A 25,502-nucleotide genomic window follows, 5' to 3' on the forward strand; every position below is an offset into this window, starting at 1 on the left:
AGCTAAATCCTTGTATAAATGAAAGATGGTTAATGCCAGAGCCTTAGGAAATACGTTTTGTGAGATGTGCACTGGAGCTGAGGGAAGATTTCTGGAGGCAGGATAGACAAATGTATGTAGAGCTCCTCATCAAAGATTGTTAGAATGTGTCACACAATATGGCCTTCATCTGTGACTCCCGTCCAGAACTTCAGCTCCAGGAGGAGAGTCCAAAGGCTTATGCTAGCCAGAGGAGGAGAGCTAGATCGCCGGGTGTCCTCAGGCCTTGAAAGATGGTTTGAAATAGGTGCATAAATTCTATCCTTGTAAGACAGAAGAGAGGGTATTTGGGCATGTTAACTCCTCTGTCTATGGAGGCCATCAATTTTATTCCTGTTCAATAGCGATTTGATGGCTCTATGAATTTGCTCCATTTCCAAGTTCCGAAGTGGTCCATGGAGGGAGGGGCAGGCCTTTCATAGAATCATAGAATATCAGGGTTGGAAGGGACCTCAGGAGATCATCTAGTCCAACCCTCTGCTCAAAGCAGGACCAATCCCCAAATGGCCCCCTCAAGGATTGAACTCACAGCCCTGGATTTAGCAGGCCAATGCTCAAACCACTGAGCTATCCCTCCCCCTTTAAATGGGCTGAATCTGTTTGTGTTTGTGACTGCAGCAATATGCTGGTAGAATTGTGGCACAAGCTGAAGAGGACCCTGTGCCACCTTCAGCTGAATTCGCTTTTCCATTCCAGGCCTTCAATCCCAGAGTATGTTCACCACGAAATAATAGTGGATCCAGTGGTTCTTAAGTGACAGAAATCTTTATAACTTAAAGTCCTTGTGCAATGCATAGGCATGTTAGCACTCTGGCCTGCCCACAAGTCTTAGTTTTCAGAGCGTTCTCAGAGTCTTTTGGCCTTTTAGGGACTGAAAAGCAGTGTGTGCTCAGCTCTTGGAGAGTGTTGTTTAGGTAGAGCTATCTGAGACCAGGCTGGGAACCCTTGATGAACAGGTCCAGGGGAGTGAGATCACACCTCCTTTCTTTATGACTAGACGAGGGGGTGATCCCAACGTTCTTCTGTTGTTGCCTGGGGCACTGTGTGACAGAGGTTGAGAACCATTGATCCATAGAACTGAAGCAATGAGGTGGTGTGACTCAAGCGGGCACAAGCTTTGGTCCCCGCTCCTGGGGTCATGTAGTAATTTTTGTTGTCAGAAGGGGGTCGCGGTGCAGTGAAGTTGGAGAACCCCTGATATAAATGGTCTCCTTAAATGAGATGCACCAAATGTCAGTAGCATGGAGTCTGACTAGTGTTTTACATCATCCCCAGCATACATAAGCCATGTATTGCCCTACTGCCTTCCCAATCTTCCACCACAAGTCAGGAAGGCGGATTAAATGGGTGAAACTATATCTGCTCTTGATGGCTCAGTCATGGATGCTGCAGCAGGCCTCTCCAGGGATAGAACTCTTGATGATCGGTTTTCTAGGTACATACTAAATAAAAGTACCCTTTCTTTCTGCTTCCATTCTGTAGGCAAATGGCCAAAAGTCTTGGGCAGGCGGGTGAGATTGAGCCTGAAACAGACGGGATCCTGACGGAGTACGGGGTGGATTTCTCTGACTTCTCGCAAGACGTTCTGGAATGCCTTCCCCAGAGCCTGCCCTGGGTCATCCCATCCACAGAGTTGGCCAACAGAAGAGATTTAAGGTAACAGCAAACCCTCTCTGGTCTCAGGGTTGTTCTTGTGTTGGTGTGGTTTTTTTGCTTCACAGGTGTTGTCTCGTCACACCATTCAAAGGCCCTGCCTTCCTAAGTTACACCTGTGTTAGCTTGGCAAGCCACCCTGCTCTTCGAAAAGAAAACAAACGGCCAGTGGTTTGGGGAAGCATTTGGTATAGCAAAGGGTATTTTCATCAAAAGAACTATTGAAGACAACATTAATACCGAGATAAAGAATTTAATCCCTGGCATCTAATTGGAGAGCTTTCTTTTTTGTCTGGAATGCTTTAAATACTTTAGTGATAGTTTTTGTAACAATGTTTCTCTATCGATGCATGGGATTTTTTTTTTTTTTTTAGGGCTCACACAAGTTCCCAGTGCTTATTTTTTTTCCAGTGCTGACAATAATTCTAGGTTCTATGTAAAGATGTTTCTAGTATATGAATTCTCACTGAACTGCTGGTAATGTACCTAAAACTGTCTTGGGTTTTCTGATTTGTTACACTGAAGCTCAGTCACACTCAGAGACAGTCCCCTGTGCTGCCTGGGTTGTTTGGTTGTGGCTTTTTTCAATGTTTCGAAGCATTGGCAGTTTGCATTTTAGGGACGTGGTGCGTACTGTCTGATGGTGCTTCCCTGCTGATTGTTACTAAGGTAAAATGTTGGCATGGTTTTGATTCCTAAAGGCAGAGGTTTCCATTGTCTGTGTTGGTGTAAAGGCATTTGTACCCACAGCAAGTTCCATTCCCTCTTAGCATACTTACGTAGTTCCCATTAAGGGTAACAAATTGTGTCCAGGGGAGGATAGACACCAGCATTAAGTATCTGTTTCTGGAGTCCAGAGTTGAAAGGCCAGTACACAACACATATCCAAGTCTTTGGGCTGGGATGGAGGTGGAAAAAGAAAGATGATTTAGCAGTTGGAAAAGGAGACCAGGGCTAAGTTTAGGTCCTTTTCCTGATTCTATCACTGATTTACTGTGTGGCCTTTGGCAAGTCACTACGTCACTGTGGGTCACAGCCTGTGTAAAGTGGGGATACTGTTGACCTCACAGCAGCATTGTGAGGCTTAAATTATGTCTATGAAGTTCTCTGTATCCTTGGAAGTAGGTAATTATGTATTTTGTTAAGATCAGAGCTACCAAAGATTTCTCTCCCGACTTTGCAGCTGTGCTCTGCATAAGATTAAATGGTTTCCTCTTAAGCCTGATTCTCCACTCCAGTGGAGCAAAAACTGGCATAGTCTGTTGAAATCAGTGGAACAACATTGGTATAAAAGTGGTGTAACGCAGTGGAGAATCAGGTTCCTTATTTGCTAGTGTCAGACTTCAGATACTGGATTTCAGATCTGGAATGACTGAAAACACAATGGTACAAGATGTCACTCCCCCACAGGCGTTAGGCTACAGGGTGAATGTCACTCGAGTGTTCTTATTTTTGGGCTCTTGGCTACACGTCAGCGAAGGGGGAGCAGTCTTCCTCTCATTTTTTCTGCCCTAGCAGTAATGCTGTTGCAGGCAGATGAGGAACTTAACTTGTCTTGGATTACACAGTCATTCTTGGAAACAAATTCCAAATGCATTTCTTGGTTTTGTTACTGAATTTTTACAGTGAGAATTCTCAAGGCAATCGGCACCCCATACCAGTTTTGCAGCTTGGCCATTTAAATCCTTCTCTTTGATTAAACTGGCTGTCTCTTCATAGAGATGGTGAACACTGCAAAGTGACTTTCCTTCTGTTTGCTCAAATATAAACCCTTGCTGTCAAAGCTTCCAAAATAATTACTTATGTTAATCACGTATGAATATGTTCAATGTTAATTACCATATTGGGCTACTTAGTCTCCTAAACACACATGAATCTAGTATGAAGTTTCTGTGCTTGGATATGAAAGGTAAATTACATGTGAATCTTTCTATTAGCTTGCTTTTTGATAGCCTGAGAGTGAGAGTTTGACAACTCCAAAAGAAAATGATTTTTTATTAACAAAAATAATATGGGACCTACCTAATTGGAATCCACTCCTCTTTCCCCTACATTCCACTTCCCTGCCATCAAAAAACACTCACACCATTAAGTGATAGGTCTGGGTGTCTTCTCCTCTGGTGGCATGACCCATTGCCCCTTGAGACAGGTGCTGGCAAAGTGGGTAGTCGTAAGACTTTTAACCTTCCATCTTGGTGGTACTGACTAGCTTTTGGTACTCTCTTGGCAGCCAGTATGTTGTATATTGTCAGCACAGTACAATGCTTGACCTGCACGTGTGCAAATTAGGCACCGACAAATATATATGCAGAATTGCATACATTTGAACTTGAGCATCTGTATGCACATATTGTAACTATGTATGTTAGTATTTCCTTGGTCTCGTTTCTTTACTACATAGAGAGTGATTTTCACTGAAGTTACAGTATTATTTACAATATCATATGGCTGTACTGTACTGTAAGTCTTCATCTGTACTACAGAAAGAGCCATCTTAACTGAAATGCTTTTAAATAAGATTCATGCTAACACGTAACCAGTGTAAACATGGTATAATCTTACACTTTATATTTTAGAGCTCGTTCTAAATCTCTGTCTGTTCTATAATACTTTTTTGTCAATGCTGTCTGTAAACCAGTTGTGTGGGCTCTAGGTCGTCCTTGTTAGCATGAATCAGATAAAAAGCCACGTTAGCAATACTAGTTTTAGCCTCTAGTAGGGCTTGCTATTGCCACTCATTCCGTTAGTGTAGAAGATGGTCTCAGTTACTTGACTATTGCTTGGATTCCTCTATTGTTTGATGGCCAAGTGATTGACAGGGCACTTCTCTTTGGGTTTCCATGACTGAGACTCTTGTGAAGTATTGTGCATTACAATATTTCCCCTAGTTCTGAAGGTAATTTTCTGACAAGGTGAAACTGGGATAAATAAGACTCTCTCCTGCTTGAAACATGTCTTTTTGGTCTATACTAATGTAGAAAAACAGTCTCTTCAAAACCATGAGTTATGTTTGTTAATAGGTCTTTGGAGTACTTAGCTGGAGGAATGATTACTTAGCTAAAAGGAATCTCACACCAAGGAAAGATTGTGAACATGGCTTTAGGTCAAAATAAAGCAATGGGTCATACTAATCCATAGAGGATGTTAACACAGATCAGTGTAAAGCAATGATTTTACTAGTCTATGCTATCTTGTAAATATATTTCCCCAGCTTCCTGAAAGTTTCATCTTTACAAAAGGTGTACTGTTACCATGTTTAGGGACTTGCTTTACTGAACTATCCTATGTAGACTCATAGACTTTAAGGTCAGTATGCCCAGTGGTCTGTGATGGGATGTTAGATGGGGTGGGATCTGAGTTACTACAGAGAATTCTTTCCTGGGTGCTGGCTGGTGAGTCTTGCCCACATGCTCAGGGTTTAGCTGATCGCCAGATTTGGGGTTGGGAAGGAATTTTCCTCCAGCACAGATTGGCAGAGGCCCTGGAGGTTTTTCGCCTTCCTCTGCAGCATGGGGCACGGGGTCACTTGCTGGAGGATTCTCTGCAGCTTGAGGTCTTCAAACCACAATTTGAGGACTTCACTAACTCAGACATAGGTTAGGGGTTTGTTATTAAAGTGGATGGGTGAGATTCTGTGGCCTGCATTGTGCAGGAGGTCAGACTATCATGTAGTCTCTTCAAGGAGATCAGTTTTATTTAAAAAGTTTTAGAAAATATTTTAATAGTACATAATACACAAAATCCATAGACAGTTATAAAATTTCCTGCTTTTATAGGTTAAATTCCCATCTCTGCTACTAAGTCACTGTAGTATTCTGGGCAACCTCTTGATCTCTCTCTATTTCATTTTATTCATTTGTAAAATGAGACAAATATTTCATAGGTTCTGTAACTAATGGTTTTCAAAGGACATTGAGGTCCTATAATAAAAAGTGCTAGATGATGATGAAGTGTTATCATTGTGTACTGACAACTGCCATGTTCAACAGAGAGCTTGGATTTTATGGTATTTGAGCAGTATAGTTTATGAAACATGTGTTCCAGAATCTGTAAACACAATTAGGACCAGAATTCCCTTTTTTCCCCCTTCTCTTTTCTCTCTCTCTCTCTCTCTCTGATTGACTGGAACTAAATTCGAAAAGAGGAAAGCTTGGTTTGCTATTTAAAAGAAACATTGAGACTGGAAGAGTGGGGTGGCAGAGGCAAATTCTGAAATGACATACTTCTAGCCGTTTTCTGGTCTTCTCCATTGCTTCAGCCTGTAAATTTCATTTCCTTGTTTGCTTTATGCTGAGTGTTTCACCTGGATAGTACAAAACATCACTAGTGAAAAGAAGAGGGTCAGAGCAAACAAGGAAATTCAAATTTCAGAGGTGGGTGTAGCAGTGAGGGGAGTAGAGGAGGAAACCATTTGAAGAGGTTTAGCCAAAAATTTAAGAAACCTAAAAGCTATTTCTAAGGCTTGTTCCAAATGTTTCTAATTTCATTCATATCTTTTTGTTTCTTTTACTGCTAAACTGGGACAAGAAACCAAAGCCAGGAAAGTCCGATCATAGTGGGAAACAAAAACCTAAATATTGGAGAGAGAAAAAAGGCCGTTCTTTGCAGAGCAATTCTGCCTTTTGCATGTCTCCCATTGTTAGTGTTACTGTGGAAAATGTATAACGTCACTCTTTTGGAAAGCTCTAACCCTCGCTGAACTAGAGATGGTTTATATAGTCTAACATGGAAGAACTTGAGGATATCTATTTCTTTACCATTCGCCTAATAACAAGTGAGTCCAGTGACCTCCGCTGGACCATTACAAATGCAAAACTTGGCTCTCAAAATTGCTTGCTCTAAATTTTCCAGTTGCTTTCTCTTTTTTTCCATTTGATGTCATCCTGCCAACTAGTGATTTTATTATTATAAACAGGACATTGTATTCACTTTTAAGAAGAAATATGAAACTGGAGGTAAAATTACAAACTGCAGTTTCTCAGCTGCCAAAATAGAAAACAATGAGCTAAAAATACGGAGCAGAGAAAGAAACACTGAAATATCTGCAGGATGAATCGTCTGAAGAGCAGAAATTTTCATTTTCCACCCCAACTAACTCTCTAATGTTGTCTTGTAAGCAAAATTGCAGCACCAATGCTAATACTGAATATTGAGGGCCCTGCAAAGAAACAACCTGAGGAGCCAATGCACAGAAGCGAGAGGCCGTTCAAGTTGTCGTTGAACAATTAATGATCATTCTGTTTCCCGATGAGCAGAGTTAATGAAGTGTTGTTCTTACAAATGAAAAGCCCCAACAGTATGACAGAACCGTAGCTTCACATAGATTCTGAACACAGGCCATAGAACTTCCCCAGAATAATTCCTAGCACATAGAGTTAATATTTTGAGATATTGCAAGGCATGATATCTGTTGACCATACGTTGTGATGTCCTCAGAGGTACTACATAGCTACCTACAGTTACTAAGGTTTTGCAGAGTAAATAGTAACTTTAATTGCCCCTTAACAACTATTGCATCTGTCTTTTCTTTGATAGGAGAAGTAGAAAAAGAGGAGGTGCTCTGCCTTGCCTGTATGTTCTATTCTGAACAGGGAGGCTCTGTTCTTAGCACTGTTTGTAATTGGAAACCACCGGCAACAGAACAGTTCCTACATTGCAGTTCTGCCCACTATTTGTGTTGTGTTTGAGGAATGGTGCAGATAGTAATAAGGATTAGCAGTGTTTATATTAAAGACTTAATATCAGACTCTTAACTGTGCATGCCCAAGTAGATTGTTGGCTGATAAAATTAGAGGTGATGGTAAAAATGGCAGCATTCTGCTCCCAGCAAAGTGCCTGGTGAGTAGGAAGGGAAAGGAGACTGTGAGACAGTTGGCTTTTCTGGGCAGGTGGAAGACTTGAAAGGGTATAAATCAGATAAAACATCATTAAACAATTTTCCCTGGAGATTTTCCACTACAGAAAGCTTGCGTTAAGTATCATTAGAGCAAGGCTTATCCCACTGTACTAGAATATGTAAAAATCCCCAGTTTTCTTAAGGAACCTGACAAATGGCATGTTTAATAAATGTGTAAACATTGCTGCAAATCTGAGTCTATCATCCTGAGATACTGTGGAAAGACACGTAGGACTAGATTATGTTTCCTTACTCATGTTGAGCAGCAGCTTTATTCTGCATGTATCCCCACTGAAATCAGTAGGAGGATTTGAGGAGCACAAAGTATTGCTCAGTGGTGAGGACAGTCTAGCGCAGAGCTGGCGAAGCCAGTTGCAAAGGACACTGTATCTACTCTAGGTTGTTCTTCACAGTGACTGTTACCATGCGCTCTCTCCTACTGTGTTGGGCTGGGGAACGATTCCCTTCCTGAACCAATGGCAATAAACCAGTATTAGAAGATACACCTGATGGAGCTTAATACAAAAACTTTTAGTGATGCCCAGATGTGTGTTCTTGTCCCAGTGATGTGGTTAAGTTAATTAGCTGACTTCGTCAGAGCTTGTTCCCTGTATATGTTGCTTTTTTTCTAACCTATGCTTGCACTGAAAAAAACCAGTAGGATGGTAGCTTAATTTCTTACTAAATGACATGCAGTGGTTGCTATCACATGTTGTGACCCGGGGTTGGCATATTGTGCTAGAAATGCGGGGGTTGGAGGGGAGGTGTTTAATGGAGGCAACATGAGCTATTGGAAGAACAGCTGTACAAGCACACTATTGCATGGGAATTGGTGGATTGTAGGGTTATTTCCCGTCAGTGGGCTCTGGTAGCGTAAAGAACAAATCAAAGCTCATTGAGTGGGGAATGTTTTGCCTGAGAGGCTTGTCATCACCTGAACTTTGACGTTATGCATATTGCATTGTTTCTGTACAGCTGAGTATTTTCTGTAAAGAATAATGCAGGAGGCGTGGAATCCAGTCAGTTCGCATCTATTTGGGAACAGATCCGTTCTTGTCAGACTTTCAGTGATAGATCCTGAGGCTTCGATGGGAGTTTCAGAGGGAGAAAAACCAGCACTCTAAGGCCACGGTTCTCAAACCTGGGTGTCTAAGGTTATGCTGCTAATTCTGTATTTAGATACGTAATTAAAGTGACCTGATGTTCAAAGGAGCTGAGTACTTGCATCTCCCATTGACTTCAGAGTCATGAGTTTGTGTTTTGTCCCTCTGAAAACCAGGCCACTTTTGGTGAAATATCTAAATATGGGTTGAAGAGTTCAGGCATCCAGCCTTGAACGTGTTGGCTGAAATTGGCATCTGTCACCACCATAGAGAAAACAATTTCTTCACAATTCCTGATCAGATGATGCATTTCCCTTTTCATAATGACAGGTTAACCAAAGGCATGACAAACTGTTTGTTACACGGAGCCATTTTTTCATTATGAGGTCTCATTCTGGTACCCTGGGTATGGAGCCTCCCTTGGAGGATGCGCACAAACGCTGGACTTTTGGAGCAATGAGCAAGGGCCTATGCAGATCCCAACATCTGGGTTGGGAGTTTAAGGACTACCCTGAAAATTCCACCACACCTCCATACCACAGTGAGACAGAAAAGTGAGATGTAGTTCGAACATGTGAGTAACAAAAATAACCAGGGGGCTGTAGGGATTGACTTACAGGGAAAACGTAGCTGTTAAATGTGTATTAACAAAGAGGCTAGTGGCTTGAATGATGCTTAATGGCTAACAAATATATGAATCACTATGGTGGGATAGGAATTATTTAGGTTGGTAGAAGCAGATATTACTAGGACAACTGGGCTAAAACGAAGAGAGGAAATCTTTTCTGCTGTTCACCCTAAATTAGACTGCATCGTAGACTCCCACGGGCATGCTGGAAACCCCATTGCTTAAGATGTTTAAAACTCTAGACTGGACAAAGTACTTGCATACACACTGCAGAGAACAATTCAGCACTGGCCCATGGGAGATGGATGACCTAATGTCTTTTCCGTTCTTAGCTGCTGAGAGTCTATGATTGAAGAAGATTACATGACAAAAGCGTGTTTTCAGTTACGCTCCTGCTCTCATTCTTGCATGGGATAAAGGTGGGGCAGAAAACTCCATGTGCTTGAGGCACAATGTTAGCATGACTTGCAGAAATTTAAATAATGATCTCTTCTATATGCGTTGGCTTTTTAAATGGGTTACTTTTTATCATCAAATCAGAGAACTTTGCTCATCTTACACTGAAGACATAAGTAAATAGCTGAAATTGGTTCTGGTTCAGCAAACCAAGGAGCATTGTTCTATGAAAATTAAAATGTGTATTACTGCTGTTGTGTAATTCATCAGGGTAACTGTAAGCAGGGCTTTGGAGCTGTGCTCCGGCTCTGCTCCAGCTCCAGGCAAAAACCTGCAGCTCCAGCTCCGGGCTCCGCTCCAAAGCCCTGACTGTAAACCTTCCTTTTTGACTTGAATCAGCTGAGGCAAGGCTTTAGCTAAAAAATAAACATGAAAAATTATAAAGACCTGAACTGGGTTGACATATTAAGATGAGACTTCTGATGTTTGTGTACCTGCGGGAGTGGATTCTTGGGAGCTTGTGCCACGGGTGGATTGGGGTAATGCAGTCTTTCTTTTTACTCCCAATTAGTTTATAATTAGCTCATTTTGCGGTGTTCATTTAACTGTACAAAGAAAAAGTTATAGAGTTACTTTTGCAAGTGTGTGTCTTTTCCAAAGTGTATCCTAAGGTGCCTTCGGAGGCTCATTTGAGATGCTTCTGTTGCATGCTTCTCCTGTAAAAATATTCCTTTTAAGAGCCTGTCCTGTAAACAGTTGTCCCAGATTTTTAACTGAAATCTACCCATACTTAGAGTGATAAATGTAGTAGCGTACTGCAACTGAAAGAGCTGATATCTTTGGGAGTGAGGTGGTGACGTACTAAAGAGGTTCAGACAATGACCATTGTCTGAAATTCCCTTTTGAAAGAGAGTACTTTATCTATACCCGTTTGAGCGATGAATGTCTATAGGAATGGGTCCTGTGCTTATTGGTATTTTATAAGAAACCTACATAGGCACAATATTCTAGTTGGGTTGACTTGTGACTGAAAAATGAGATTCATTTTGGTAGTTGCCATAACAATCAGACTGTTGTGTGAAAAAATGTTTGTAGCTTTCACTGGAGTGAGTTGACAACACTGGGATACCTCGTCCCAAATTAAAATGACTGTTTCCAGACCTGAAAAATTACGTCTGCTTAACTTTTTCCAAGACACAGTTTGGCAGGGTCCTACAGATCACCCCGAAGATCTGCAAGATTCTAAAAATGTCTTTACCACTTAAAATGTCAGCCTTGAGTGCAAGTTAATAGGGATAAACCAGGATGGTGAAGTGAATTCCACCAGCACCTCTATTGCACGTATTCACAAAGTGAAGAGAGCAAGACAGTCTAAAGAGGAAGAATGTAAATGTGATGCAAGAGTCTAGACATGCAGTCACTCTATTGTACGTCTCAGTGTTGACATAGTAAAGTTTAAACAAGGCCTACAAAATCTGAACTTTAATAAACAAAATGATGCTCATTACCCTCTCATCTCCAACAGCCAACTGCAGGGACACACGTCTTGTCTTTTCTGAAATCCATAGTGCTTCTGCAGAAATTTCACATAGGTGCTTCAAGACCTATTGAAGAAAGGACATTAATATGGTTATGTGACCTGTAGACCCAAAGCATAGGTGTTCCCTAGATTTGTTAGCCTCTGGTATGCCTTTGGATGTAGCCAGGTAACTGCATCTGAATCTTTACTCTTTGAACAGGGTGTATATTTGAAACCCGGGGTTGTGAATTCCATCCGTCTTTCTGATGGATAGGCACATACTGAAGTCCCTAATAAATTCCTTGTTTCATTTTACAACCAGTTGGGGGGGATTTTTTCCTAAAACAGGCAACAAGTATTACTGAAGACTGTGTAATAGACTTTGTATCAAGAATACTAGCTCTGGGGCAAAGCCCAGGGAATCATCAAGTAACTTAAATGACTTGCCTGGAGGAACCTGAATTCAAGCATATGGTTTAGAAGGGGCTTAATGCCTGAGGGATTGTATCAGGCTTCTCCATTGTTTCCTTCAACTACTATCGGCCAAATGTAATAATGGTGTGGAAGCTGCTAAGTTGACTATATTGGTTTGTTCTGTCAGTTTTGCTTTCTTGCAGCTCCACTCTCTCCATTGTCTGTCTCCAGTAGTTACTAGGATAACAAAGTCCCAGTTTCCTTTAAGTTTCTAAGACTCCTGTATATTGTTAGCTCATCTGCTTAGGAGTAGAACTTCTTGGTTCCTTTAGGGCTTTCTAATGCTCTCCCAGGTACATGCAGTTCTCTAAATCGTAACCTAGCAATGGCCATTTCTAGGCCCTAATGTATTAAAGAAATGACAGAGACTCACTGCCTCCACCTGGCTGGCTTATCCAACCACACCATACATCGAGGAAACGGTTCCTTTGTTTTTAGAAGGGCTTGCATGGCAGCACTTTAACATTTAGTTCAACTGAAATATGCAGCATGTACACACTGTCACTTCTGTCCTTCAGGAGCATCAAGTTACTCGTACTGAGAATATCATTGGGAACACTCAAACTTTGCCCAACCGTAGTCCCCATTAGCAGTTTGTCAGGATCCACACCTTTAATACATGTGGAGGCCATAGGTGACAACATGCAATGCTTCCTTTCGGTCTAAGCATTCTTCCACTTGAAATGAAGATGGAGCATTGACTCCTAGGACGGGTAATCGCCATGGTTCACAGATGTTTCTATTTAATGGCTGATAACTTTAACAGATCTGTTGAACTCTGAATGTTTTAGCTGAGCGAAAAGCTAATTTGATGATGATGTATTGTACCTGATCTTTCAGCTCCAAATATACAATAAAAAGAATGATTTCTCCTTTGAAACTTGCAGACCCTGTTGTATGGATACACTTGTTCGGTTAAAAAAACCCACCCAGAACCAAAACTGTTTTTGTTCTGTGGTCTTTGAATGTTTTAATTACCATGATAACACCAACTGACCAATAATGTGCTAATCTTACCTACAGTACTTCATTAGCCTGTTTTTCTAGCTCCTATTAAAAGAAAAATGTTAAAAGTAAAAAGACTGACTGCTCTGCTTTAATTAGTCTGTTTGAACTGTGCAGTCTGAAACTGCACTTAATTAGCTTTTCCGTAAAGTGGGATTGATTATACCAGAGTCTCTGTGTGCACATTTGCATTGCCATCTTATAAACTTAAGCTCTGTATTCTGGTAGGTTTTCTCCTGGGGTTTGATTTTGAATATTGTAGAAGGAACTAGTTTGCAAACCTCTCCTGTGGCATTGCTGTCTTACACTTTGGCTGGTGGTGGTGGTTAGTCAGCCTCTCTCTAGTCCTATAGGAACTCGGATGGGCACTCATCATATGCAAGAAGAGCTGTGTGGTGATGACTGGCCCAGTGCATGTTCACTTTCTGACCTTCCATTAACAATTTCAGAATAGACTCAGTGGGATCTGTGGCACCAGCCTTACCAGATTGTCATACACAGATTGTTTCTAGTCCAGACGCATAATATACTCGCCCCATCTCTCCACAAGGAAGGTGGAAGAAAGAGATTTTATTCTTCCATTAACAAAAGTGAGATGCCAGAGTGAGTATGCTTCTGCAAGACTGTGTTGAACATATGTTTTGGATGAAGGAGCTCCTGTACAGAGTAACTTTCCACATTGAGATGTTTGTCTTCAGCCAGTGCAGCAAAATTGGGGGTTCTTTAAAGACATTTATCTCTAGTCCTTTTCAACGTGAAGACCAGAAAAGCTCTCAACTCCATGCATGTCTATATCTCCTAAACCAGTTTCCTTTAGCTAACCAAGTGGTGTGTATGTTGGAACGAACACTTCTGGAACATCTTGTTACTTTTATAAAGTATGTTTTGACGTTTTAAAATGAATAAAACAGATTTTTATTAGGTGTAATGACAAGAAGAGATTGTTCCTTTGGGATTTTTTAAGGAGGAATGGCCAAATTTTGTAGCCTACAGGACCGCTTTGGCAGCCTGCCAGGAGCTGGAGGGCAGCACCCAATTTGTATTAGTTAGTGATAAATGTTATTGCACGTGCATGTAGCCATAATATTTGCTTGCATTTAGTCTCTTCCTTGACAGGTGCATGGAAATTGCAGCTGCTCTGAGTTTTGTTAATAAAAACCTACCAAGGGTCGGTTTTGCCATCACCCACTGGCTACAGGGGGCTCATGGGCTGACCCTTTTGGGAGCTATTGTACCGTGGCCTATGGGGAGGTATCATTACAGGTGCAGACTCTGGCAGGGACACATGGAGGAGTCTGAGTGGCTTGTCTCATCAGTCTGAGAGGAGCAATGAGCAATTTCTTATCTCCACTTGGCAGTGGTTTATGTCAGGTCTGTCACCCTTCATTTTCAATGTATGTAGGGCCATAGGAACACATGCCAAGGAGTAAGATGACTTGGTTTGCAGGACTATTGGTCCGCTGGTGACACTGCACCTTGCCTGTTTCAACAGACACAAGATGGTGTCTTGAAGTGACTGAGACTTCTGGGTGAGAGAGAGCTAGCTGAAGCACAGTAGAGATTAGAGGTGGTGTTAGCTGGTTGAAGGAATCAGAGAAGATACTAGAGACTGTATCTGTCCTTTGATTGGAGGGATGGGGCTTCAATCAGTATATAGGTCAAAGGACAATAGAATGACTGTAAATGCTGCAATTGGGCCTCTGCTTTTTGCAGTACTGGCTCCTGCAGCTGCCTGTAATAATGATAAAAATCAGAACCAGAGGTTTTATTTATTACGTGAATCATGCAGTCACTGTTATGCAGAATTCAGTGGAAAGACTCTTTCTAGGCATCCTACCCTGCTACAGAAGCATCACTTTGTGATAAAATGTGAGCACTCCCACACCACAAAGTCAGAGTTTAGGTCCAGTCTACTATATGCTTGCCTCTTGGCTACCTGGATCCAGGACTTTGTCCACTTAGTACTTATTCTGTGGGACTTTTTGCATCATATTGCTTGTTCGGAGACTTTCTGTAACCCCACAGTCTTTGCACAGGGCAAAACTCTCATTGAAAGGCTCCAGGTTCAGATCTCTTGAGTAGTCAACTCCCCCCCCCTCCCATTTTGAACATGTTGTTAAAAAAATCCTAACTATACCGCACATGGCTGCATGTAAGGGGTGCCTTCACTGTGACATATATAAGGATAAATACCTCAGTCTGGCAGCCTTGTATCAGGCTAGCTTTTGCAAGAAAGCAGGTTGCTCAGCAGTAGCAAATACTTATCCTGGATTCTGGTGATATAGCCTATGAAATGCGTCTGTGGTAGCACTACAGAGGCTGGAAGTATATACAAGAATCCCTGCTGGTTTGTGTTCTCATGAACTCAGGCCCCACCCTTGACCTCTACAAGAGATTTAATTGGCCAAGTGTCTGAAAGCAAAGCAGCTCCATTAGTTGCTACATTGTATAAATGTATTCAGAGTTTGGCACCGGCATATTTATGTTCCCTTCTTTCCAAGGCAGACTGCAAATGTGCACTTTGTTGAAACCAGTCTATTAATTTTTAAACTGCCTAGAGCTACAAATCGCTATGGGTGGCGCACATTTGTGGTTGCAGCCCAAAACAGCTGGAATAAGCTATCTATTCCATTGAAACAAGAACCCACATACTTGGATTTAAGAAGCACTTAATCCCGTCCTTTAAACCTTGTCAGTGTAAAGTGGGCAGTTGGTTTCAGGTCAGTGGTGTCTGCTATCATAGATTAAATGCCCTGAAAAAGTAAGACTATATGTGATAGCCGCCTCTCTGGGATGGTTACAGTAAGTACCTGCTTCCCTATGGCCCCATGCCTTACCAGGCAGGCAAGCACTTGGCATATTAGTGTACGTGGAGGGTTTGCTTGCACTGTACATACGTGATTCTTCGAAGAATGGTAAATAGGGACATTATGTAAGCACTGTTCCTTGGCATGAGATCACTTGAAATTCCATTCATTGATGGATTTTTAATGTAAGGAGTATGTATTTATGGAAGCAAGATGGTTTGTAGGTCATTACATTGGTTGATTTATGGTGCTGGATAGTTGGACTGTAAGCAGATCAAAATCAGTGCAGTTTAGAAAGTCTTGCATCTTCCAGTATCACTAGCTATTTCCAATTTGTTTGGCTATATATCATAAAGGATCAGAAGTGAACATTTATCTGAGGATTAGGCAGGTGTGCTATAGGATGAGAAAATTAATGTATTGGGGGAGATTTTCAAAGGCTAATGGAAGTTAGGTGCATTAGAAATCTCCTTAGTATATTTGGCAGAACTGCACAAATTTATGCTAATATCAGACAAATAGCAACACATACTACCAGCAACATCTAAGAACTACAGTAATAAGTGTGCTAGAAATACACAGAGCTGTGTGCGCACAGATGCACATCCTTAGATTTTAAAGCTTCTAAATTTACATGACACTTGTACTGTTTAATCTCTATATATGTTTGGCAATATTCCTTTAAATGTAAATGTAATCCCTCCCTTAACTAACCCACACACTTCTTGCAATTTAATAAACCATGTTCCTCTGGGGCAGGAGAAGTGTCCTGTGCTTCTCAGCTCTGCATCTCCTGTAGCATCAGTGAACTGAGACGTACTGATTTGAAGAGAGAAATTGGCCAAAAAGGAGATAGCTATGAGACTCAGGTCTCTATCCCTCAGCAGCCTCACTTCGTCAGCATGTGTTTTGTGGGGTTTGCACTCATTCTTAAGATTATACTGGAAAGAAAAAAGTGCTATAGCACCCACCCCACTCCAATTCCACCACCGCACGCCCCAGAACTGTCTGCAGTTGGATCCCCGCCACAATCCACGTGCATTACAGGAAGTTTGCTGTAGTTTGTTCAGCCCCCACTGAAGGGGGCCCCTGACGTAGGAATTTAAAATGATTCATTTGTTGGGCACTCAAGCCCTGGGCTTCAGCTTACAGCTCGCTAGTGTATTCTGCCAAACTGCTCTTTAATATGTAATGGTTCTTGAAGTCAAACGCTGTGTTCTGTCTTATCTCTCTTGGAACAAACCTGCTGCCTACCTAGATTTATTTCCCATTTCTGGTATTTTTATAATTCCACTACTATTGATATATGACTTTGTCTATCGACATACGATATTATACAGATTATATGTATTCGTTGTAAGTTCTTTGAGGCAGGGGGACTGCACCTTCTAATGTGTCTGCATGACACCTACCTCAGTTGGTCTCCAGTTTTAACTGAGGCCTCCGAGTGCTAAAAAATGGATTAGCTAATTCTAGTTAGCTGACCTAGCATCTACTTCCGTCTCTAACATCCTCTGATGTTCACGCTGATTCAAATCTCTTTCAAAGCCGTTTTTTCCTAGAGATGCACAATAGTCTCGCTATAACATGCATGACTGCATAAACCACTTTACCGTACAGTGTCTGCTCACTAAGGACTGAACTGAGGCCGAACAAACAGTGTCACTTGATTTCACTCTGTGATCCTTCAACTTGGGTTGTAAACATTTTGCAGACTCCATTTTGCTCTAACTTTGTCCATGGTATTAGAGAGGACGTGGCATCTGGCTTTATTCACAACTGTTTAAGACAAGAGAGATGAAGGTTATTCATGTTCAATTTAATTTTACTAGCTGGTGACAATCTCCTTTTACTCAACTCCAGTGCAGTACTTAGAGAAATACAGGTTCACAGCATACTGAGAATTCAAAGCACTTACATATGCTGTGTTTGGAATATTCCTGCAGATTTGTATTTCCTACAGGCAACATACAACTTTGCCAGTGGGCTCCTGAAAGCTCCAGGATTTTATGTGGAGACTAGTCTGTTTCCATCAGCCTTTCATTCATAATTCCATTATGGCCATCGAATCATTCATTTTTATTCCCACTGGCTCTGTACTTTCTGTTAACAAACAAGTAAGGAAAACCTGCAAAATTCTACTTGCCCCAGGAGAATTAAATACCATTTCTTTATTATTATTATTCATGCAGAGTAGAGTGCATGAGCAGATGTGTGTCAGGGCTAGTCAATTTTGAAAGGCTGGATATGTTCAAGTGTTGCAAGCTCCTCCATTCACGTACCCTAACTCTCTTCAGTCCCTGCCAGATACTTGGAAGGTCTCCTGCTCCATTGTTCTCCCTGTCTTCAGATGACTTACTCGAGTATCAAATCACGATGCCAAAGTTCGTTATTTGTAAATGTCGTTAAATAAATATATAAAACTATCATATTTTTTGTTTCCTACTTTGTCAAAAAGGAGTTGGGGCAGGAAGGACTTTGCACCCCAGTGGAAGTCAGCGGAACTTTATGGGATGGATTGTTTACTTTTGTGGAGGAAAACTGATAATTAGATGAGAAAGGTGTAAAACAAACAGTTCCAAGGGGGGAAAAAATGTCACACAAGTCAGCATCCTCTAATTGTTCCATTGTTCCAAATGCCTTTTTCATGTCAGAAGGTTGCTTCTGAGGGGACGGTGGATCTCTGCAGGTTGGGGAAGCAGATAGATTGGAAGATGTGATATGTTTCAATGGCCTTGTTTCTGAAAACTTCACTGTTGGCTGGGCTTTTCTGTTGGGCTGTGTGTCTGGGTGCAAAACAAAAACAGATGTTAAATTCACTTTTTTCGTTGATAGGAAAGAATGCATCTTCACCATTGATCCATCAACTGCCAGGGACCTTGATGATGCCTTGTCCTGCAAACAACTTCCTGATGGTATGACATGTGTCTTACAAAATACTCTCCCAGTGTTTATTTTTAGCATTTGGCACACACATTCATGTTTAATTTTCCATGCAAACCTGTTCTTCTTAAATGTGAGTAGAGTATTAAACAAGTTTTATTTTCTTCTTTTAATTGCCGTCTTTCTGAAACCTCTTAAAGCAGAACTCTTTAAACTGTATTCTTAACTCTTGGCATCAATATATGCGGAACCAGCATGACTGTCATAATAAGAGTTGTAACTTCATCTGAGTTGTATCTGTCTTCTTCAGTCTTTGTGGGAGTTATATCTACTGGGCTAACAGACCTCATTTGGGTTTTAAGTTTTAGTGGAACTGCATGATCTGGGATACGCTGTACCTGGATAAAAGAACATGATACCTTTCTGAAGGTCCTTGTTGGCTGAAATTCCCTCTTGGTATTTATTGCGGGAAAACTCGTAATACTTGCATGAGCAGTTTGTACCTCTTGAACTTGTATTTCGCGCTTGCTATTTGCCTTTTAAGTTTTCTGTTTTGCCTAGTCTCGACTTGAAACTATTATACAATAGAACCTCAGGGTTGCAAACACCAGAGTTACTAACTGACCAGTCAACCACACGCTTCATTTGGAACCAGAAGTACACAATCAGGCACCAGCAGAGATGGGAAGAAAAAAGAAAAGAAAAGTAAATACAGTACAGTACTATGTTAAACGTAAACTTCTAAAAAAAATAAAGGGAAAGCAGCATTTTTCTTCCTCACAGTAAAGTTTGATAGCTGTATTAAGTCACTGTTCAGGTGTAAACATTTGAAAGAATAGCCATCATGTCTCGTTCAGAGTTACAAACGTTTCAGAGTTATGTACAACCTCCATTCCCGAGGTGTTCGTAACTCTGAGGTTCTATGTACAGTAAACCTGCAGGACAAAACATGCCATGTGCCAAATCCTGAAGATTTGACTTTTAGAGCTTCCCATTTGAATACCTGCACTGCTAAACAAGTAGTGGATGGATTTGAGAGAGCTCTATTTAATTCAGAAAAGCTTCCATAGTGCATTTGATTTAGAAATATGGCATGATGATCACATTCATGCTAATGCAGATAATAAAGTCTATATATTGTTTCTTTGAGATCAGCTGATGTGATTATACTGTGATGATTCACAGTAATGAGGAAGGTTAGAGACATGATTCCAAAAAAAGTTGTTGGTAGATGTGTCTCCCACAAAGGTTTTTAGTTTTTGAGTAACACAGCCCATAAATTCTCATGTCATTCAGATCCAGGTACAGTATAGTATAACAGGGCAATAAAACAGAGATACAAGATCACAGATGAAAGGAAATGCAGGCCAGTAAAATTATTTCGAATTATATTGTATGCTAGCAGTTCTGAAGCAAAGTTAAATAACAATATTGTCTTACTACCAGTCTTCACAAAACACAAGCAGATTTTTTTAAATAGTCTTCAAAAAGTCCAGACTCTCTTCTATCAGAGGGGTAGCCGTGTTAGTCTGGATCTGTAAAAAGCAACAGAGAGTCCTGTGGCACCTTTAAGAAAAACAGATGTTTTGGAGCATAAGCTTTTGTGGGTGAATACCCACTTCGTCAGACGCATGTAATGGAAATTTCCAGAGGCAGGTATAAATATGCAGGCAAGAATCAGTCTGGATTCTCTTCTGTTAATGCTATTGCATTGTTGCCTTTTGAACCATCTGTAAATTTATAGTGAAACTGCAGATTTCAGCGCATTCAGAACTAAAATGTGAAACTCTGGGCACTTTTGCATTGAGCTTGTATTGATCAGATTTGTAAGGATTTTAAAAGCAACTGCACCATTGAGCCATTCCATGTAATAGCTCCTGGTTTATGTCTGCATATTTCCCTCATCCATAAAACGTTCAGGAGAAGGCATTTAAGGTGAATATCTACCTAGACTGGAATTTCTTCTTCCCAGCAAAAGTCCACAGATCCATTCCAATGGGTCTTGTACCTGCTTGCTGTTCCTTGGAGACAGATACATGACCCGTCAGTCACGTCAAGCTGGGAGTGGCCCCACTATTGAGGATGGATACAGAACTGGTTAAAGGGGAGACTACAATGGGTCATACTGAGGACGGTCACTAATGGAGTCTTGGAACCAATTTTATTTAGATAGCTCTGCTTCCAGTGCGGCAAGGCTGGGCTGGGCTGGGCTGGGGCACTGCAGCTGGCTAAGCATGAAACGGATGGGACCAGGAGAGTGGTGTTTACAGCCCAAGGTCTATGAGTAGAGTAGGGGGGTGGGTCCCCTAGCCATCACTGGACCTATTTGCATCCAGAATTCAGTGAAATTACTGATATCTTACTCCAGATGAAGAGAACAATAGGTCACAGCTTCAATCATGCTCTGTCTTCCTTGGCCAAAAGCATGATTGTGTCTTTCGGTTCACAATGTTCTCCAGTACAGTAATATTTTTAAAAAATCAGAAACGAGGCAAGTGGCCTCATATTGTCCAAGAAGGTCCCAGTTCTTGTATTCAATTCAGGTGGCCACCACTGCTCAGTGCTGCCTCCTGTGCAAGAGGAATCCACTCTCAAGGACCAAAATTCTGCACACAAGCCCAGAGAAATTAAATCTAGCTACGTGATATTTGAGAGGTACCTATTCAATTAGGGGATTTGGATGTGTTCATAACACACCTGTATTCCACAGGTGGCATCTTCGAGGACCCAGTCTATAGGTAAGGCCTAGTGCTAAATCATTATCATGGGTATTTGCAGTCAAGGCAAAGGCAAACAACATATATGTATATACACACACACACACACACACACACACACACACACACACACACACACACACACACACACACACACACTTATTGTTACTGAAGGTCTCACAGTAAAGTCTTAATATGAGCCTAAATCAGACTCTAAAATCCAAGTGGTAGCTATTGCCAGCTCACCAGAGGCAGCAAGCAGGAGCCAGATTGTCCTCTGATCCAGACAGAAGCTTTCTAAGAGCTGCCTCGCTTTTCAACTGTACGTCAATGAGAGCTCCACTTTGGGAGCGAACTCTTGTACAGAGTGCCCAGATGAAGCACCCCTTTGATTCCTTGTCAGGAGTGCCTTGAGAATTTCTTTCTTTAAGGGATGTCATCCTGGTTGCAATTACTTGGGCAAGTATCTTTTTCAGTTGTGCAAGTCTTATCTGGGAACAGCAGAACTGCCTCTCGCATGAGGGCAAAGTTTTGCTAAGAGTTAACGCAGCCTTTGTTCCAAAAATAAACCCAGTGATAAGAAATTATTATTTTTTTCATCTTTTTTTGTCCATATGTGAAAAAATTTAAAAACACACCTGGCACATTCTTGATCTCAGAAGAGCTCTAAAAATCACTATTGAACGCAGTACCCAATTCAGAAAACCTCTCTGGTGGTCTGCATCACCCATCATAAATAATAAAGAAAAAAAAAACACTTGCCAAGGCTTTAGTTATTGGTGCTTTCTAAGGCTAGAAGCCTTCTCTCCCCTTGAACATTTTGTGTTAATTTATTCAGAGCCATGAAAGCTTCCTGGCCTGAAGGACCTTATGCAACCTACAAAGAGAGACAGAGGCTTGTAAGTTTCACAACTGAAACCTGCCGACTTCACTAGTTCCTGTCATTGGAGGGAGACTTCTGTGTACTATGCTCACCCAGTAATTCATATATATGATTCATCTATTTCTGCAGGAGAGCCCACAGATCCATTACAATGGGAGATGCCCTCAGGAGAGGAGACAAGGAATGAATGAGGAGATAGATGCGGTAGTTTTTTGTAAATACATATTTGCTGCAGAATCTCTTGGCAAAATTAGGCAGCAGTTGGGAGCTTTGCTAGGATGTATGTCAGGAAATGCACTAGTTCAATTTTGGAACCATCTTATCTTGGAAGCTGCCTTTGATTAACTGTCATGCTCCTCATTAATGATACCAAGAAACATTGAGGTAAACATACTGTTCACTTCGATATATGTCTATTTTTAAAACAATCTGCCCCAATAGTTCTAAAGCTGTTACACAAATAATTTTATTTCCATACTGTACTTCGTTTAGATGGTCAGCAACATTTACAGAGTAGGAGACAAATCTGAATTGCAGTTAGAGCTCTGTGAATGATGTAGAAAACATTCAGTGAATAACTGAGTTCTTAAACAAATTCATTTTCTTTGTAGTCTCTTTGATGCTTTCTGCACATAGTCTAGTGAATGAGATTACTGGCAGCCAGCAATGTGTATCAGAACAATTAAGTTCAAGCAAATATTGCAGAATGTTCATGGAAAGCAAACTTTGAACTTACAATCATGAAAATTTTCACCAGAAAAGCGAACCCAAGAATGAGTCTCATCCAGTCATGGAACAGAAGCATACCATGTGACTAGTATGTCCAGTAAAACTGCTCAAATTTCAAATATTCACCGTGCTGTTTGTGGGAATTATTTGTAGACATTATCTGGCAGATTTCCAATAACGTATCACAGTTGGGTCAATTGTACATGTTTGTTGGCTACTTGCTAGAGGAAACGGAGTTGATATTTGACAAATTTAAAGGCAAACAATTTCCTGCTCAGACTGTGGTAGGAAATAATTAGCTGAAGAGTATCAGTATATTTTAGGGTACGCTGCTAGTGGGTTGTCTGTTCTCTATGTGCATTTTGTGACTCCAATTTTGAAGTGATATCGTTAACCATGTTTACAGAGTTGCTGTGTAACATCCCTACTAGAATCCACTAAATCACATTACCCACGTTGTTTTACACGGTGATTGAAAATCACCTCAGGTCCAGTGGAACTTTTTCCCCTCCCCTCAGCCCCATGTTATTTTACAAAATCTAGTTGCTTTTATTACTGAGAGAAAAATTCCTTAACTTAAGGTTGAATCAGAGCAGAATGTATCTCAACCTGTTATCACCATGGTTCCCTCTTGGTCTTCTCCCCATGACATTGGTGGGCTGTATTTTGGAGCAGGGCGTCCCACACAGACACATTCACCAGATCTCCTGGGTTTTATCGTTGTAAACTTTCCAAAGTCTGTCCGTCCCTTTCCATCCTCTCTGCTAAACTCTTTCCCAGGTCTGTCATCTCATCCCTTGACTTCCTCCTCTTTAGCCTTCCTGACACCAAAGCCTCCCATCTAGTCCCTGCCAGACTCGCACGTGTAATTGCAGCCATACTTACCCCTCCATAACCCCCCTTCCCTGGCTCACAATGGCCTCTCCAGTCAAGCTGGTGTCACTTGTACTTGCCTTCACTGCCCTCCATATCTTCTTAGGCTTGATCTACACTGTGGGGGGAGATTGATCTAAGTTACGCAACTTCAGCTACGTGACTAACTTCACTGCGGTGAGTCAACTGCTGCCACTCCCCTGTCAACTCTGCCCGCGCCTCTCGCCGAGTTGGAGTACAGGAGTTGACGGGAGAGTGCTCGGGGATCGATTTATCACGTCTAGACTAGACATGATAAATCGATCCCTGCTGGATTGATCGCTGCCCGCCGATTCGGCCGGTAGTGAAGACATACCCTTAGTCTCCCTTCTCCTGTCTTCTTTTGCCTCCCTTCATGCTGCTTTTTTGGATGACCCATTCCTCATCCCCACTTCTGTGATGTCTTTTATCTTCTCCTCTATTCCTGGAATGCCATTCTTCCTTATCAACTGTAGTGACTTATGGGTTGAATAAATCATTTAAAACCCCTTGTAACCCTCAGTACGTGTTCGCTAACATCTGAAGTGGCCAGACGTTCATCTTGTCTTTCAGTCCTTGTTGTTTTGCCTGCAACCTGCACTGCAAACTCTTTGGGGCAGGAGCTTAGTTTTCATTTTGTAAAGTGTCTTGGCACTTCTGTACTGCATTATAAGACATAAATAATAATACTCTGGTCACCCTTTTATCCAGCTTTGTCCCTCCTAGCTACTTGGTAGGTTTTGCTTAAATCATCCCTGAGCTGGCAATACAATAATAGAGCTTTCAACTACTCCATTTGGATCCAGCAGCAATCCATGCAGCAACCTTCTTAGAGTAATGTGCTTAGAATAAACACTATAATACTGAATGGTGTTGGAACAAAAGTTATATTCTTTAAGTGTGGCACTTTCTTTCTTCCTTTGGGGAAAGGTGTTTAAGAGAAACAGATACCTGATGTTGATTGGAGAGAAAATGATGGAAACCACACATCAGTATGTGAGTCTAATGCAAAAGGACCATAAATTGCAACTTACGTAGGAAAAGGTTTTTGCAGAAGTCAAATATGAATGAAAAAAAAAAAAGACGTAATCAGTGGGATTCTGGGGAACAGGCAAGCAGTTTTTCCTAGGGTATCTGATGTGATTAGTTAACACAACTCAATGTTACCAGTTGATTAACCCAGTGGTTTCTTGTTTGGGAACTGAACTATGTTATTTCACTGGGAAAGTGAAAGAGACATGTTACAATGATTAGAAACAGGTACATTTCCCTGGGTTTCCATCAAGTGCTTGTGGTTACAAATTCTTTGCAATATGCAGTGTATATTCCGGTCTGTCTCAAACACAGATGGCTACTGTATGTGTTCCCATGTAATACTAGATAGATTGCACTACTCATAGTGTATCTTACACTTTTGTTGTTTTAAATGAAAATGTTGGTTGTTCCTACGTTAGCAGGCATCACCTTTAATTTTTCAAGGCTAGAGTGGAATGGGATCATGGAGAGCTAGATCGTGTCACCCTTCAAATCATGTAAGGTACTGTTTAGTATGAATAAGGGTATTGCAACCTGGCCTCAAATAAATGGTGGTTCAAGAGAAAATGTACTGTTCCCAATACAGTAGAACCTCAAAGTTATGAACACCTCAGGAATAGAGGTTGTATGTAATGCTGAAACGTTTGTAACTCTGAACAAAACGTGATGGTGGTTCTTTCAGAAGTTTACAACTGAACATTGACTTACTACAACTTTGAAACTTTACTATGCAGAAGAAAAAAGCAGCTTTTAACTATCTTAATTTAAATGAAACAGACACAGAAACAGTTTCCTTACCTTGTCAAGTCTTTTTTAAACTTCCCCTTTATTGTTTTAGCAGTTT

General features: G+C 41.2%; 1 protein-coding gene across 7 annotated transcripts in view; it reads left to right on the top strand.

Moving 5' to 3' along the window:
• DIS3L2 (DIS3 like 3'-5' exoribonuclease 2) overlaps window positions 1–25,502 on the top strand; it is a 267,821-nt gene that overhangs the window by 124,645 nt on the left and 117,674 nt on the right. For all 7 annotated transcript variants that reach the window (XM_039488736.1, XM_039488735.1, XM_039488731.1 and 4 more), the window contains 2 exons: window positions 1,522–1,695; window positions 18,356–18,435. In XM_039488736.1, the coding sequence (XP_039344670.1) occupies window positions 1,522–1,695; window positions 18,356–18,435 (254 nt within the window). The remainder of the gene's footprint in view (window positions 1–1,521; window positions 1,696–18,355; window positions 18,436–25,502) is intronic.

This window comes from Mauremys reevesii, linkage group 9 (genome assembly GCF_016161935.1).
Source record: "Mauremys reevesii isolate NIE-2019 linkage group 9, ASM1616193v1, whole genome shotgun sequence".
NCBI lineage: Eukaryota > Metazoa > Chordata > Testudines > Geoemydidae > Mauremys > Mauremys reevesii.